The 16541-nt window shown below is 41.9% G+C and overlaps 1 protein-coding gene across 1 annotated transcript in view; it reads left to right on the top strand.

Moving 5' to 3' along the window:
* ARAP3 (ArfGAP with RhoGAP domain, ankyrin repeat and PH domain 3) overlaps nt 1-16541 on the top strand; it is a 500752-nt gene that overhangs the window by 108721 nt on the left and 375490 nt on the right. Inside the window, exons 12-13 of the mRNA XM_070746896.1 lie at nt 1068-1153; nt 1662-1844. Of these exons, the coding sequence (XP_070602997.1) occupies nt 1068-1153; nt 1662-1844 (269 nt within the window). The remainder of the gene's footprint in view (nt 1-1067; nt 1154-1661; nt 1845-16541) is intronic.

Raw genomic sequence — 16541 nt, 5'->3', positions numbered from 1 at the left:
TTTTGCCTTCACTCTGTTGAATATCTAATGAGCTCAGTACTGTCTTATGTATAAGAATATTTATCCATGTATTACTGTTATTTTTCTCATCTTTTCTACTCCCTTCTCCATTGGTATCTTACAAATACCATATTTTTCGCTATATAAGACGCACCTAGATTTTAGAGGAGGAAAACAAGGAAAAAATATTCTGAACTAAATGCTGTAGTATTATATAGTTTAATAAAATACCAGTGTAGCCGAATACTTTTTACAACCATGTATACTTTGAAAAACCATGTACACTTTGAAAAACCATATACTTTTTACAAACTTCAAACTTGACAGCTTCAAGACCTGTGGACCTGAACTCCCAGAATTCCTCCTCTAGTCATGCTAGCTCAGAAAAGGAAGTTGAAGTCCAAAAGTCTAAAATTTGCCAGATTTAAAGACCTTTGCACTTCTAACCCCTAACTCTTTGTGCACCGGCACCTGCACCTGCAACTTGACAGCTTTAATACTAGTGGACTTCAACTCTCAGAATTCCTCCACCAGTCATGCTAGTTCAGAAATGGGAGTTGAAGTCCACAAGCTTTAAACTTGCCAGGTTTGAAGACCCTTGCACCCTCAGGGGTCAGCTTGGAAAATAATAAAATTCCTTGATTGCCAGTAGGGGGCTTTTTCTCCTCCCCTGCTGATTTTTTGGCCCTCTTATCCATAATCCAGCAAGGAAAACCAACTAAAGGCCAACAGGGCATCCACTTCATTCCCCTCCCCAACTGGGCTTTTTTCTCTCAGAAAAGAGAAGAGAAGCAAGAAAGAAATGCAGCATTTAGACAAGCATTGCTTCTGTCATAAAACGCTCACAGTATCTCTATGCTTACCCAGAGCATGATTCTAGAAAAGACCATTTACAACAATGACATTCCCACATAATAAGATGATATATAAATTCATGTAGAAGGAGATTTATATGTCCTAAGATAAGAACTTCCTTTTGGTATGATCTGAATTAGGATCCAGTGAAAATTGAAATGAGATGCATGCATGCCCTTTGGAAAATCATGTTTCTTTTTCCATATTTACAGGTTTGCATCGGAGCCTGGGTTCTAGGATTTCTAAGGTGCAGAGTCTAAAGCTGGACACAAGTATTTGGAGCAATGAGATGGTCCAGGTATGAAGTTTTTCCAAAGATCTAGCATTGGAAAGTGGTACAATCTATTTGAAATTTTAGGATTGCCTAGGTGTGGAAAAGTGGAATTGAAAAGGTATACACTGGGATTTGTTCAGGAGGAATTCCCCAATCATTTTGGCTTGGTGGCCTGGTGCATGGGGTTGGGGGGGGGAGGTTTTGTATCAGGGCCAAGTGCATGCGTGCACACACAGCTTCAGTTGTATGAGTAGCAGGCACTTGTACCTGCCATTAATGTGAGTGGTGTTATGAGTGTTGGTGCTTGCCATTTGCATGAGTCGGTCTTTTCATACATGCATACCCACACTGTTTCTCCACTCACATGGCCCAGTTTCAAATAGGCCATGGCCCAGCAGGGGTCCATGGTCCACAGGTTGGGGATTCCTGATCTAGGATGAGATATATTTCTTTAATATCCCTGAAAATAATGTGCTTTTGTTCATCCAGTGTCATTGGCCTTCAAGTGTAATTTTATTACTCTCTTCTAAAGCTGTTCATCATGCTAGGGAATGGGCAAGCAAACAGATTTTGGGCTGCACATCTCCCAGCTTCTAAAGCCTTGTATCCTGATGCTAACACTGAGCAGAGACGAGATTTCATCATCGATAAATACTGTTATGGATGCTTCCGTATGCCACATCCTCAATATAACAGTCAAGAAAGCATTCTGCAGGTATTTATGCATTGAAGAATCTTTCTCCAACATCTGATGGAATTAGAAATTATTACAGAATAGCGCAATAACATAGTTGGAAGGGACCTTGGAGAACTTTTTGTCCACCTCCCTGCTCAGGCAGGAGACCCTATACCTGTGATGGTGAATTTATGGCACATGCACCCTTTCTGATGACACATGAGTCATTGCCCCAGTACAGCTCCACTGCGCATGCACACGTGCCTCCCGCCAGCCAGCTGGTCTTCGGGTGTCTGCCAAAATGTATGGGGAGGAGTGTGCAGGGGGCATGCACGTGTGAAGGGGGTAGGGCATGTGTGAGGGGCACACATGCAGGGTATGGGGCATGTGAGGGAGACTGCATGAAAATGCACAGGGGGGCATGCACATTGCATTTTGGGGGTTTGGGAGTGCGCTTCGGGCACTCAAACTGGAAAGGATTAGCCATCACTGCCCTATACCATTCCAAACAAATGGCTGTCCAATTATTTTAAAAACTTCCAGTGATGGAGCATCCACAACTTCTGGATGCTGATTAATTATTAATTATTCTGTTCCACTGATTAATTATTTGTGCTGACAGGAAATTTCTCCTTATTTCAAGGCTGGATTACTTCTTGTCTTGCCCCCAAGTGCTTTGGACAATAGGTTGACCTCTCTTGTCTGTGATAGCCTCCAAGGATTGTAAGATTGCTATCATGTCATCCGTAGTCCTTCTGTTTGTTAGAGTAAATATGCCTAATTCACACAACCTTTCATCCATTTAATCTCTAGTCCCCTAATCATCTTCGTTGTTCTTTTCTGCAATTTCTCTAGTTTCTCAAAGAATGATTAAGCAACATTTTACCATTAGTGGACCAATTGTTTTTTTCATGTTGGAAGAAACTTTTTTTATTTATTTTATTTATTAAACGTGAAACTCAGTCAACTGAACATTTGAAAATGTGTCACAAATAGCATTGATTGCTGCTGATTGTTAATATGGGTTGCTGCCAGCATCCTAGGTATCAACCAAGTATCTTTTAAAAATATATAGTACCACAGTTTTTTGTAGTTCCATTAGTGTTATTGCAGGAAGCTGCAATTTCTTGATGTGTTTTGTAAATTCTTGAACATGGTAGGTACTAAGTGCCCCGATGACAATGGGTATCAATGTTACACATTTCATCTATAGCCGTGTAGTTTCAATGGTCAGGTCACGATATTTCATAGTTTTATCCAGTTCTTTTTCTTTGACACTGGCATCTCCTGGTACAGCAATATCAATAAACTGTATGCTTTGGCCCCTGACAACCATGGTATCTAGTGTATTGTGTTCAATACACTAGATACCATCTGTCTGTATTCGAAAGTGCCATAAGATCTTCACCATCACATTTTTGGTAACTTTTTCCATGTTGTGCTCCCATGACTTTTTGAATACAAATATGTTGTATTTTTTACATAATCTCATATTTCTTACATAATGATTTAGCAATGCGATCATGTCTAGCTTTGTAATCAGTTTGCACAATTTTGCTGCACTCACATATTAAGTGTGAAACAGTTTCAACTTTGTGGATGTAAAGCGTGGTACATATTAAAGAGTTTATGCGTTTTTCGGTCCAGGTTTTCCAGTTGAGCCACAGTTCCAACAACAAAGAATACCACGACGATTCATCCAAAGCAAACCTCCTCAACTCATTTTTTGGATCCGTCTTTGTCAACAGTAACAGTTCATCACCCAATTTCATCAATCGCTCCCCAAACTCTCTCAACGACCTAACCCTTATAGACTATACTGAAGACCAAGTTGAAAAAGCATTACGTGACCTTAAATCCTCTCTATCAGTCGGACCTGACAGTCTATGTTCATATTTCCTAAGTAAGCTCTCTTCTGCTATAGCAGAACCACTGAGCATAATTTTCAAAAAATCCTTCAGAACCAGCACACTTCCTAAACTATGGTCAAAAGCTATGGTCATCCCTATCTTGTCAATAACTACAGACCAATATCACTATGCTGTGTCCCATGTAAAGTCATGGAATCAATTATAAATCAATAAATTACTCTCCACCTAGAAACTAATAATCTACTCTCTAACAAACAATTTGGATTCAGAAAAAAACTATCCTGCAACCTGCAACTTCTCCACTGCAAAAACATATGGACAACTCATCTAGATCAAGGAAAATCTATAGATGCAATTTATATTGACTTCTGCAAAGCCTTCGATTCAGTGGTCCATGACAAACTACTTCTTAAACTCAAAGCATATGGCATCACAGGATCCCTACACGGATGGATTACAGCATTCCTGTCAAACAGACAACAAGTGGTTAAAATAGGAAGTACCATATCTACCCCTGTCCCTGCGAAAAGCAGTGTACCCCAAGGTAATGTACTGGGACCAACACTCTTCATCCTCTACATCAATGACCTTTGTGATCACATCTCTAGCAACTGCGTTCTCTTCACCGATGATGTAAAACTCTTCAACACCACCGATAACACAGCTATTCTCCAAAAAGACCTAGACTCTGTCACTGATTGGTCTAACACCTGGCAGCTCCAAATCTCAATCAGCAAATGCTTTGTCCTCCGCATCGGTAAAAAAAAATCAGAACTTCAAATATAAACTGAACAAATAAGATCTTGCAGATAACCCCCACTCAGTAAAATACCTCGGAATACTAATATCAAATTATCTAAGTGCCAAAGCCCACTGCAACAACATTGCCAAAAAGGTTTTAAGTGTAGTCAACCTAATCCTATGCAGCTTTTGCTCTGGCAATCTCACACTAATTACCAGAGCCTACAAAACTTTCGCTAGACCCATCCTCAAATATAGCTGATCTGTTTGGAACCCATACCACATCTCGGAAATTAACACCATTGAAAATGTCCAAAAATACTTCACCAGAAGAGTCCTAAACTCCTCCACTCGAAACAGAATACCCTACGAATCAAGACTTACAATCCTGGATCTTGAAACCTTAGAACTATGACGCCTCAAACATGATCTAAGTATTGCCCACAAGATTATACGCTGCAACTCCCTGCCTGTCAATGATTACTTCAACTTCAACCGCAGCAACACAAGAGCATACAACAGATTCAAGCTTAATATTAACCACACCAAACTGGACTGTAAAAAATATGACTTTAGCAATCGAGTTGTCGAAGCATGAAACTCACTACCAGACTCCGTAGTATCATCCCCTAACCCCCAACACTTTACTCTTAGACTATCTATGGTTGACCTCACCAGGTTCCTAAGAGGTCAGTAAGGGGCATATATAGGTGCACCAGAGTGTCTACCGTCCCCTGTCCTATAGTCTCTCCTATATCTCCTATATCTTCTCTTCTATCTCTTGTATCCATTATATCTCTTCTATCTCTTGTATCCATTATATCTCTTCTATCTCTTTTTTTTAAAAATTTTTTATTATTAAAATATAAACATGTACATCGTATAATACAACATATGATACATTACAAAACAAGAAACACACATTACGAAATAAAGAGAAAACAAAACAAATAAACAAAGATAAAAGTGTCGGCGAATAAACAGGGGAGCTGTATTGAAAACGAAAATTAGATCCAATTATATTTGCTTAATACCATGTTTCGAATAGATTATCAAGAATGTTGAATGCCAGAATTGAAATAAACATATTGAAGAGAAATTAACAAATAATAATAAAATTTCATCTTTAAATATATATAAAGTCTCATGTTATTCTATAAGATAATTAATTACTTTATACCAGATTTGTAACAGTTCAAGGATGTATTTTACTTTTCACTCTTAGAGCCTAATATTCTCGCTTTTGCTTCCTAGCCAATTATAGAAAGGGTCCCAACATTTGTTAAAAGTCTCCAGCGATTCATTTCTAACTAATAAAGTCAATTTCGACATTTCTGCGCAGTATACTATTTTTTTAATTATTACTTCATCTGGGGGTAGCTCATCGTTTTTCCACCACTGCGCATAAGATAGTCTTGCTGCCGTTGTTATGTGAATGATTAAGTGAATTTGGGATTTCAATAGATTTTGTCTGATTATACCCAATAAAAAGCATTCAGGAGTTTTGTCTAGTGACAAATTTAAAATTTCATCGATCCAAATTCCAATCTTATTCCAGAATAATTTAGCCTTAGTACATTGCCACCATAGGTGGAAGTAAGTGCCCAATTCTTGTTGACATTTCCAGCAATTTGGTGAGAGTTTATTATTCAATTTGGTTAACTTAATTGGAGTAATATGCCATCGGTAAAACATTTTGACCAAATTTTCTTTATAGGAAGTGGCAATAGTCAATTTATAGTTCCTAGTCCAGAGTGATTGCCATTCCTCCTCTTTAATTTCATTTTTAAGGTCCAAATTCCATTTCTTGACATTAATTTTTGTGTTAAAGTTGTCCAATTCATTGTAATTTAAGTAACAGTAAAAAAATTTAATTAGCTTATCCTGGGGGCCTATACAGAGCTTATCTAGGGGGGCATTTTTCCTTATCCCGAATTTTTTTTTATCTTTGTTAAGTTTAGATTGAATCTGGAGGTATTCCCACCATTCCACTTTTTGCCCCAGATTTTCAAGTTCTAGCCTTGTTTTGATTGCCCCATTTGGGTTTAGAATATCTTTATATCTTATTATGTTGTTTCTTTTGTGTAAATTAGGGTGTACATAGGCTTCTAAGGGGGCGTACCACATGGGAATTCCTTTGTAAAGTTTAGTTTTGATTTTTTTCCAGGTGTAGATAAGCGATTTCCTAATCAAGTGGTTGGAGAAGTATTTGTGGGTTATCGGCTTTTCGTCCCAGAGATAATAGTGCCACCCTGAATGGAGGTTGTGGCCTTCTAAGTTAAGAAGTCTAGTATTTGTTAGGCTCATCCAGTCTCTTGTCCATGCTAAAGATGCTGCAATGTAGTAATCCTTCCAAATTGGGAGAGCCAGTCCACCTTCTTCCCTCTTTCCTTGTAAATATTTTAGTCGAATTCGGGGACGTTTATTTTGCCAGATGAAATTGTTAGTTAGTTTAGTCAAATTATTGAAAAATTCCGGATTTAAATGAATAGGGATTGTTTGAAATAAAAACAAAATTTTGGGCAAAGTATTTAATTTTATGGCTGCAATTCTCCCTAATAGGGAAAGTTAGATTAGATTAGATTAGATTTATTGGATTTATATGCCGCCCCTCTCCGAAAACTCGGGGCGGCTCACAGCAAGACAAAAAAACAATATATAATGACAATCCAATCCTCCATTTTAACAAGTCTGCTTGTATTTTATGTATTAAAGTATCATAATTATTTAGTTTTAAACTGGACACTCTGTTTGTCAAATTGATGCCGAGGTATTTAATTTTTGTAACTATTTGAATATCCAATTTTGCTGATAAGATGTCTTTCTGTGATTGTCGCATATTTTTAGTTAGAATTTGGGTTTTGGATTTATTTATTTTAAGGCCTGCCACTGTACCATAATCTTCCAGAACTTCTAATAGTTTGGGACCTGAGTCTAAGGGATCTTCTAAGATAAATACCAGGTCATCTGCGAAAGCTTGAAGCTTATAGGTTTCTTTCTTACAATTTAATCCTCTTATCTCTTCCTTGTCTCTAATAATTCTCGCTAATACTTCAAGGGTTAAGATAAATAATAGAGGGGACAGTGGACATCCTTGTCTTGTACCTTTATAAAGAGAGATTTTTGTCGATGTGTCCCCATTAAGAATAATATAGGCTGATTGGACAGAGTAAATAGCTTTTATTGCATTTATAAATTTAGGGCCAAATTCCATATATTCAAGCTGTTTAATCATGAATTTCCAAGACACGTTGTCGAAAGCCTTCTGAGCATCAAGAAATATTAATGCCACTTGTTTTTCATTATGGACTTCATAGTACTCCAGCGTATCTAACACGATTCTAATGTTATTCTTTAGCTGTCTCCCGGGAAGAAAGCCATTTTGATCTGAATGTATAAAATAATTTAGAAAACCTTTGATTCTACTCGCTAAGATAGAGGTGAAGATTTTATAATCAGCGTTTAGGAGAGATATCGGGCGGTAATTAGATATGTCTGTATGATCTGTATCTTTTTTTTGAATTAACGCTAAGTTTGCTTCTGTCCATGAAGTTGGAATTTTACCTCTGTCTAGAGCCTCATTTAACGTTTCTAGTAGAGCCTTTTCCATTTCTTTAGGAAGGTCTTTATATAGTTCTATGGGGAGCCCATCCGGACCCGGTGCTTTATTGTTTTTTTGACTTTTTATTGCTTCTTTCAGTTCTGTATCGGAGATCGGTTTATTAATTGTATTGACCATTTCTTGTGGTACTTTGGGTAGTTTAGCCTGTTCTAGAATTTCTTGAGTTTTTAGCTCATGAGTATTGTTTTGTGTAATATCAGTATACTCATAGAGTTTTCTATAAAAATCGCCAGCGATCTTTTTTTTCCTTTCCAGGTCATGGCATAGTTCTCCATTTTTGTTTTTTAGACAGTTTATAAGTTTCTTTTCTTTTTGCTTCCTAAGTTTATTAGCTAACCATTTGCTAGGTTTGTTGGCATTTTCAAAATTATATTGATTAGTTCTTTTTATTTGTTGTGCCAAATTTTGTTGATCTATTAAATTTAGTTGATGCTTAATTAGTAACATATTTTGTTTAATTTCTTTTTTTTTGAGGGAATTTCTGAAGCTCCTCTTCTAAGACTCTATATTCTTCTTCTAATTTAGCTGATTTCTGTTTTTTTGTTTAAATTCTTTAGCCATATAAGAAATAGCTATCCCTCTGGTAACAGCTTTGGCTGTATCCCAGACATTTTGGAGACTAGTGTGATCTTTAGGATTTTCTTGAAAGAAATAGTTCATTTCAGTTTTGAATTTTTCCTTAAAGTCTTCCTGGCTTAATATAGATTTTTGCAGAGACCATCTACTGCACTGTTTAGTTCCTTTCCAAGATACTTTGAGCGCATTGTGGTCTGAGATGTAATTAGGGTCTATCTCTATCGAGTGAATTTTGGTATTGATTTCTGTTGTTGCCCAGACCATATCCAGTCTTGACCAAGATTGGTGCCTGTCGGAATAGAAGGTAAATTTTTTAAGGTTGGGGTTTCTATCCCTCCAACAATCTTTCAATTTTAGATCTTTAATTAAGTCAAAAAAAGATTTCGGTAATATTCTTTTCTTTTGTTTGGTCGTTTTATCGTTTTTATAATCCAGTTCATTATTAATTATACCATTAAAATCTCCTAATAGACAGATGTTGTCTGTAGAGTGCTCTTTGATGATATTTAACAATCTTTTATAGAATTTTTCTTGGCCTTCATTTGGAGCATAGATATTAATTAATGTTATTATATCTCGTTCTATGGTTAATTCTAAAATTAGTACTCTGCCCTCCTTATCTTTATATTTCAATTTAGCTTGGATATTAGAATTGATGTAACATAATACACCTCTCTTTTTCTCCGCAGCCAGAGATGTAAACAAATTACCAAGTTTATTTCTTTGGAGTAAATGTTCAAATTTATGTTTAATGTGGACTTCTTGCATTGCAATAATGTCAAAATTTAATTTAGTGATTTTATTTAAAATTTGGTTTCTTTTTTTTGGTGCATTCAGTCCATTTATGTTATTTGAATATAACTCAATTCCCTTGTTAGATTTTTCCTGTGTCAAATTTAGATTATCTATATTTGGGTCTTGTTGCCCTAGTGCTTCTTGTTTCTTTTGGGTATCCTGCATAGTCAGTATTACCTATATTTAAGTTATCAGTAGCCTGTGTTCCTTCCGAACTAAGTGAAATCTGGTCTATGGGTTGTGCACTGGTTGATTGGGGGTTCCTTGTTTCTTTACTGTTTTGTATTTCAGAAGTCCGCTCAGTGGAAAAGTTTTTGTCAAAAAATTCTTCTGCTTTTTCGACCGAATCGATTTTCTGCTTTTTGTCTTGCCAGGTCACGAGCATACCCTCTGGGACAAACCATCTAAAGTTAATATTGTGCCTGGTCAATTTAGCTGACAAAAAGGTGTATGGCCTACGTAAATCTCTGACGTGTTTTGGGACTTGTTTTAGGATTACCAATTGTCTCCCCTTGTATTCTATGGGGTCTTCCCTGGCTCTGTGAAGAATTTCGTCTCTAACTGATTTTTTTAACAAACTTGATGTGCACTTCCTTAGGTAGGTTATGGCGCCTGGCGTAATTAGTGTTTATGCGATAAACTTCATCAATTTCATTAAGCATTGTGTCCTTTTCAATGCCCAGAGCCTTTGAGAGAATATCAGCCATAATGTCTGGCAGGTCTTCACTTTTCTCCTCCCTCAAATTTTGGAATCTTAAATATTGGTTAGCTTTTTCGCTCTCTAATTGTATTACTGTACTTTCTAATTCTTTGTTGGCATGGACTAATTTGTCTGTCAGGTCTTCCATTTGTTTATGGTCCTGATCAATTTTATCTTCTAAGTCCTGAATTCTTTTTTCCTGTTTAATCATCTGCTGTTGGAAGGCCTCATGCCTTTTGTCCATGTTTTGCATCCTTTCTTTTAACTCTGCTGTATCGTTCCTCACCTCACCTAATTCTTTTTTTATATCTTGATGATTCTTGAGCATTAATTCCTGCATTTGAAGCAGCGTAGTTTGGAGATCTTTATAGGAATTAGATCTTTCTCTGGGTAACATATCTTCCAGAGATCTCTGATTAGAAGGGCTCGGTATGGCTGAGGTGGATTGATTGATTGATTTCTTCCCAGAGCCCAGTCTGGACAAATTTGAAAGGCTTGTCATTTTTTCGATGGACCACCAGCTAGCCCACTTATACAATTGTCTTATGGTCCGATCCAGAATTAATTTAGATACAGTATATTGTGGGACTTTTGGATGTTGTAAAGACAGAAGGGTAATTCCAGATAAATCTATTGAAAGACCTTAGAACAGATAGCAATGAAAGATAGTAAATAGCTAAAAAGGGAAGAGGGAAAAAGGGGAAATAAAGGAGTAATGGGGTGAGAAGGGACAGATTCTAGCAAGTTTTATATTAAATGTTTATATATGTTATGTTAATTGGGTATGTAGGTTGCTAAGAAAGTATAATCTTTTCTTATTTGTAGTTAAATTCTGAAGAAAAATGTCTCTTACTAAAGACCAATAGAAAATTAATAAACAGAATAATACATATAAACTTAATCAAATTAATACAGTAAGTACAGCTTATCTACTATTTCTATTGTTAAACTATAGTAACCTTATGCTTAGTAGTTAATATTCAAAAGAGAAAATCACTTAAAGAGTTAGTATTGTAATCAAGCAGTCTTTAAGACAGTATATAGGTTAGTAGATTATTAGCAAAATATTATATACAGGTGGGAAATGGATATCAATTAATATCAATCAATTAATATATACAAGTGATTAGTTAATTGATACAGTTGGTATAAAGTAAGATCAATAAATTCATTAAGGTAAGTTCAATAAATTCATTAAAGTAAGTTCATTGAGATTTGATAACTTAATATATTGAGTATTTACTGTTAATTGTGGAATTATAAATTGTAGAAAATCAAATGTTGGACATTAGAGAGACCTTATGTTGATTGTCAATTATCAGTTATAAATATGAATATAGCGAGGTATTGGGGCTAAGAAGTTACTTATTATACATTCTAATACATTTAAATAGGATATCAAACCCTTCTGAGTTCTCCAGATCTTAGTCGAAGGGTCAAGTAGAATTACCGTAGAATTTCAAGATGTTACAAGTTGATGTTCATACGTTAGATTGGTTAGGTAGGTAAAGAGTTAATTGAATATGGTCGAGATTAGCTTGCTCGTTCCAAAGATCGTCTATCACAGCTGTGAATTGGGGTTGTTCCGGTCCTGTTGCAATCCTGAAGCTTCACAAAATCAGTCTGGGTTGTGTGGGGGGTTGTGAAGCAATTCCTTCTTTGCTGCCAGCTTCCCTGAGTGAAAAATGAGGCCAGACTGTGACTCGGCAACAAAGGGGAAGATCGAAGCAGAAACAGGAACCAGGAAGTAGATGAGTCACGCTGATGAATCGGAGCCTCTAGATGGGTTTAGAAATAAAGAAATAAAGGAAGACAAAACGGGAGCTCTTCTAAGACGACAGGGAATCCCTCTGGGCCGTCAGATCTTCATACTTGGTTGTAAAAGCTTTTTATGGTGTTAATAAACGAAGACTGTCGGAGATTGTTAAGACCCAAAAACGCTAGGTCGCCGCCGGCCGGAAAGAGGGAGATGACAGATCCTCTTTCTCCTTCTCTTGTCAGAGCTATTAGGATATCAAGCTCAAAAGACGCTGCCCAAAAGAGGGGAAAAGAAAGTTCTCCGGTTATAAATCTCCAGTACGATCGCAGACTGGTATGTTAAGAGTCAACTCCACCGTTTCGTTCGCCTCCGCTAGTCGCCGTATAGTAATGACCAGCTGGGAGCTCTCTAGGCCGCCATGTTGCTCCTAGCTTACAGGCACTCACTCGTAGAGGGGTTTGAACGCTCCGTCGATCGGGCTGCCGCCTCAGAATCAGACTAGCGTCACCCCCAATCCGTCAGACCCCTGATCGCAGGATCTGTAGCCCTCGGGGGCCAAAGAGAACCTATAAAAACGGAGGTGTTTAACGGAGCCCCGCTCCACACCGTCCGTTCAGCTCCGCCGCTGGCTCCGCCCCCCCTTCTATCTCTTGTATCTCTTTTATCTCTTATACAGTAATACCTCATGATACGAACTTAATTGGTGCAAGGAGGAGGTTCGTAAGATGAAAGGTTCGTAAGACGAAACATTGTTTCCCATAGGAAACAATGTAAAGTCAATTAATCCGTGCAACCAAACACCCCCCCCCCCCCAAAAAAAACGGCTTTCCGGCTGTTTTAAAAGGTCGCAGCCGGCCTGGGGGGCTTGCCAGCACCCCCCGCACCCGGGTTCGGGGTGCGGGGGGGTGCTGGCAAGCCCCCCCAGGCCGGCTGCGACCTTTTAAAACACCCACGCTCTTCCCTCACCCCCGCCCCCGCAAGGCATCGCAGCGACAAGCGGGTTTTTCCGACGCGGGTCTTATGCGCCCGAGCCGCGTTTCCCCCCACGTCCGGGCCCACGCACCTGTTCCAGCGGGCTATTTTCCACCAGTAGTAATGCAGCACCTCCTGCCCATTGAGCAGCTTCTCGGCCGGCCTCTCGGGGGTGCTGTAGAGCGGGTGCGCGAAATGCCTCCTCAGCTTGGAGTGGGGGGCCTGGCTGCTCAGGTTGGCAGGCGGCCGAGTCCGGAGCTTTGGACCGGCGGCGACGGCGGCTTCTTCGGCGGGGCAGGAGCAGCGGGGCTCAGCCGTCTCCGTGGCCGGACCGAGGCGCCGCCGCATTTGGGGCCAGAGGTGGAAGTAGAAATCGGCGCTGAGCAGCGCCCCGAGAAGCAGCAGAATGAGCAGCCGGTCGCGCCGGGTCCCCAGCATGGTCAGCGCCGGCGGCTGGGTGAGAAGCAGGCCGGGCGTGAAGGCAGCGGCGCACGGGCGATGCCGGGCCGTGGGTGGGAAAGGAAGGCGAGCCACGCGCCTGTTTGGCCGCGAGAGCCCGGGCGAGTCCGGGCAGGGCCTCTGCCCCGCTGCCGCCGCAGGAGCAGGTGGGGGAAGCCGAGGCAGGGGAAGCAGCAGGCAGCGCCCCGCTTGTGGCCGAGAGGCGACCGGCTGCATCTTTGCCCGGTGGCCTCTCCCGAGTAGGCAGACCGTGCCGCCTCTGGAAGGATGGATCTGCTCGGGGTGGGAGAGGGAGGGAGGGAGGGGAGCCGCCACCAGCCTCACCTACTACTACCCTCCTTCTCAGCTCAGCAACCGGAGCTCGTCGGAGAGACCGCTTGCCAAAGTCTCTGGCTTTCGGACACGTTGGGCGTTTGTTTGCATCTCGTGATTGACCGGGTGAAATAAAAGATCTAAAAATCCCTTGTCTCCCCAACCCGGATTTTTAGATCTTTTATTTCACCCGGTCAATCACGAGATGCAAACAAACGCCCAACGTGTCCGAAAGCCAGAGACTTTGGCAAGCGGTCTCGCCGACGAGAACCGGAGCTCGTCGGAGAGACCTCTAGCCAAAGTCTCTGGCTTTCGGACACGTTGGGCGTTTGTTTGCATCTCGTGATTGACCGGGTGAAATAAAAGATCTAAAAATCCCTGTTCTCCCCAACCCGGATTTTTAGATCTTTTATTTCACCCGGTCAATCACGAGATGCAAACAAACGCCCAACGTGTCCGAAAGCCAGAGACTTTGGCAAGCGGTCTCTCTGACGAGAACCGGAGCTCGTCGGAGAGACCTCTAGCCAAAGTCTCTGGCTTTCGGACACGTTGGGCGTTTGTTTGCATCTCGTGATTGACCGGGTGAAATAAAAGATCTAAAAATCCCTTGTCTCCCCAACCCGGATTTTTAGATCTTTTATTTCACCCGGTCAATCACGAGATGCAAACAAACGCCCAACGTGTCCGAAAGCCAGAGACTTTGGCAAGCGGTCTCTCCGACGAGAACCGGAGCTCGTCGGAGAGACCTCTAGCCAAAGTCTCTGGCTTTCGGACATGTTGGGCGTTTGTTTGCATCTCGTGATTGACCGGGTGAAATAAAAGATCTAAAAATCCGGGTTGGGGAGACAAGGGATTTTTAGATCTTTTATTTCACCCGGTCAATCACGTGATGCAAACAAACGCCCAACGCGTCCGAAAGCCAGAGACTTTGGCAAGCGGTCTCTCCGACGAGCTCCGGTTGCTGAGCTGAGAAGGCGGGTAGTAGTAGGTGAGGCTGGTGGCGGCTCCCCTCCCTCACTCCCTCTCCCACCCCGAGCAGATTCATCCTTCCAGAGGCGGCACGGTCTGCCTACTCGGGAGAGGCCACCGGGCAAAGATGCAGCCGGTCGCCTCTCGGCCACAAGCGGGGCGCTGCCTGCTCCTTCCCCTGCCTCGGCTTCCCCCACCTGCTCCTGCGGCGGCAGCGGGGCAGAGGCCCTGCCGGGACTCGCCCGGGCTCTCGCGGCCAAACAGGCGCGTGGCTCGCCTTCCTTTCCCACCCACGGCCCGGCATCGCCCGTGCACCGCTGCCTTCGCGCCCGGCCTGCTTCTCGCCCAGCCGCCGGCGCTGACCATGCTGGGGACCCGGCGCGACCGGCTGCTCATTCTGCTGCTTCTCGGGGCGCTGCTCAGCGCCGATTTCTACTTCCACCTCTGGCCCCAAATGAGGCGGCGCCTCGGTCCGGCCACGGAGACGGCTGAGCCCCGCTGCTCCTGCCCCGCTGAAGAAGCTGCCGTCGCCGCCGGTCCAAAGCTCCGGACTCGGCCGCCCGCCAACCTGAGCAGCCAGGCCCCCCACTCCAAGCTGAGGAGGCTATTCGCGCACCCGCTCTACAGCACCCCCGAGAGGCCGGCCGAGAAGCTGCTCAATGGGCAGGAGGCGCTGCGTTACTACCGGCGGAAAATAGCCCGCTGGAACAGGTGCGTGGGCCCGGACGTGGGGGGAAACGCGGCTCGGGCGCATAAGACCCGCGTTGGAAAAACCTGCTTGTCGCTGTGATGCCTTGCGGGGGCGGGGGTGAGGGAAGAGCGTGGGTGTTTTAAAAGGTCGCAGCCGGCCTGGGGGGCTTGCCAGCACCCCCCCGCACCCGGGTTCAGGGTGCGGGGGTTGCTGGCAAGCCCCCCAGGCCAGCTGCGACCTTTTAAAACACCCGCGCCGCTTCCCATGTGTCTCCTGGAGCCGAATGCGGAAGTTCGGCTTTGCTGTTCAGCTTCAGGCTTTGCTGTTCGGCTCCGGGAGACAGCTGCGAAGCGGCGCGGGTGTTTTAAAAGGTCGCAGTTGGCCTGGGGGGCTTCCCAGCAACCTCCCGAACCGAACCCGGGGTTCAGCAAAATTTTGCCTCTTCTTAACGAGTTACGAACCGGCGTTCGGGAGGCTTCCGGGAAGCCCCGCCGCCCGGCTGTTACCTTTTAAAACAGCCGCGGGGCTTCCCAGCAGTCTCCGAACGCAGGTTCGTAACTCGAAAAAAGTTCGTAAGAAGAGGCAAAATTTTTCTGAACCCCGGGTTCGTATCACGAGTTGTTCGTAAGACGAGGGGTTCGTATCTTAAGGTACCACTGTATTTTCTGCTATTCTCTCTAGTTATATTTTACTCCTATTCTATACTCTCTTTGATACATTCTACTCATATATATCCTCTATTATTATTGTGTATTATTGTGTATTGGACAAAACAAATAAATAAATAAATGATTAGCATATTTCTGGCGCTGCCCATGTATTAATGGTTTTAATTATGTTTCCAGCATTCAGTTTTGTTTTTAATATTTTGTGGAAGGAATTTCTTCTTCAAGTAAAACAGAAAAGAAGGCAAATACTATGGGACACTATTAAAGTTTATATAAGAGGTCTAGTTATGACATATACAAGGGAGAGGAATAAATCAAGGAGAGAAGTTAAAAGAAGATTGGAAGAAGAATATAGGGATTTGGAAAGATAGTTGCAGAAAGATCCACAAAATCATAAAATAAAGATGATGATGGAATTGAAAAAAACATAGACCAATATTTTTGGAAAATGATGGAATAGCAAGGAAAATTAAAATAGGAAAACATTTTTTTTTGAACAAGCAAACAAACCAGGAAGATGGTTAGCTTATAAAGTTAAAAAGGAGAAAGATAGAAAATGGATTAAACAACTAAAGGTTGAGAAGGGTGACACACATTTCCA

The sequence above is a fragment of the Erythrolamprus reginae genome, chromosome 3 (assembly GCF_031021105.1).
Source record: "Erythrolamprus reginae isolate rEryReg1 chromosome 3, rEryReg1.hap1, whole genome shotgun sequence".
NCBI classification, from domain to species: Eukaryota; Metazoa; Chordata; class Lepidosauria; order Squamata; family Dipsadidae; genus Erythrolamprus; species Erythrolamprus reginae.
This window is presented reverse-complemented; position numbering and strand designations above follow the sequence as displayed.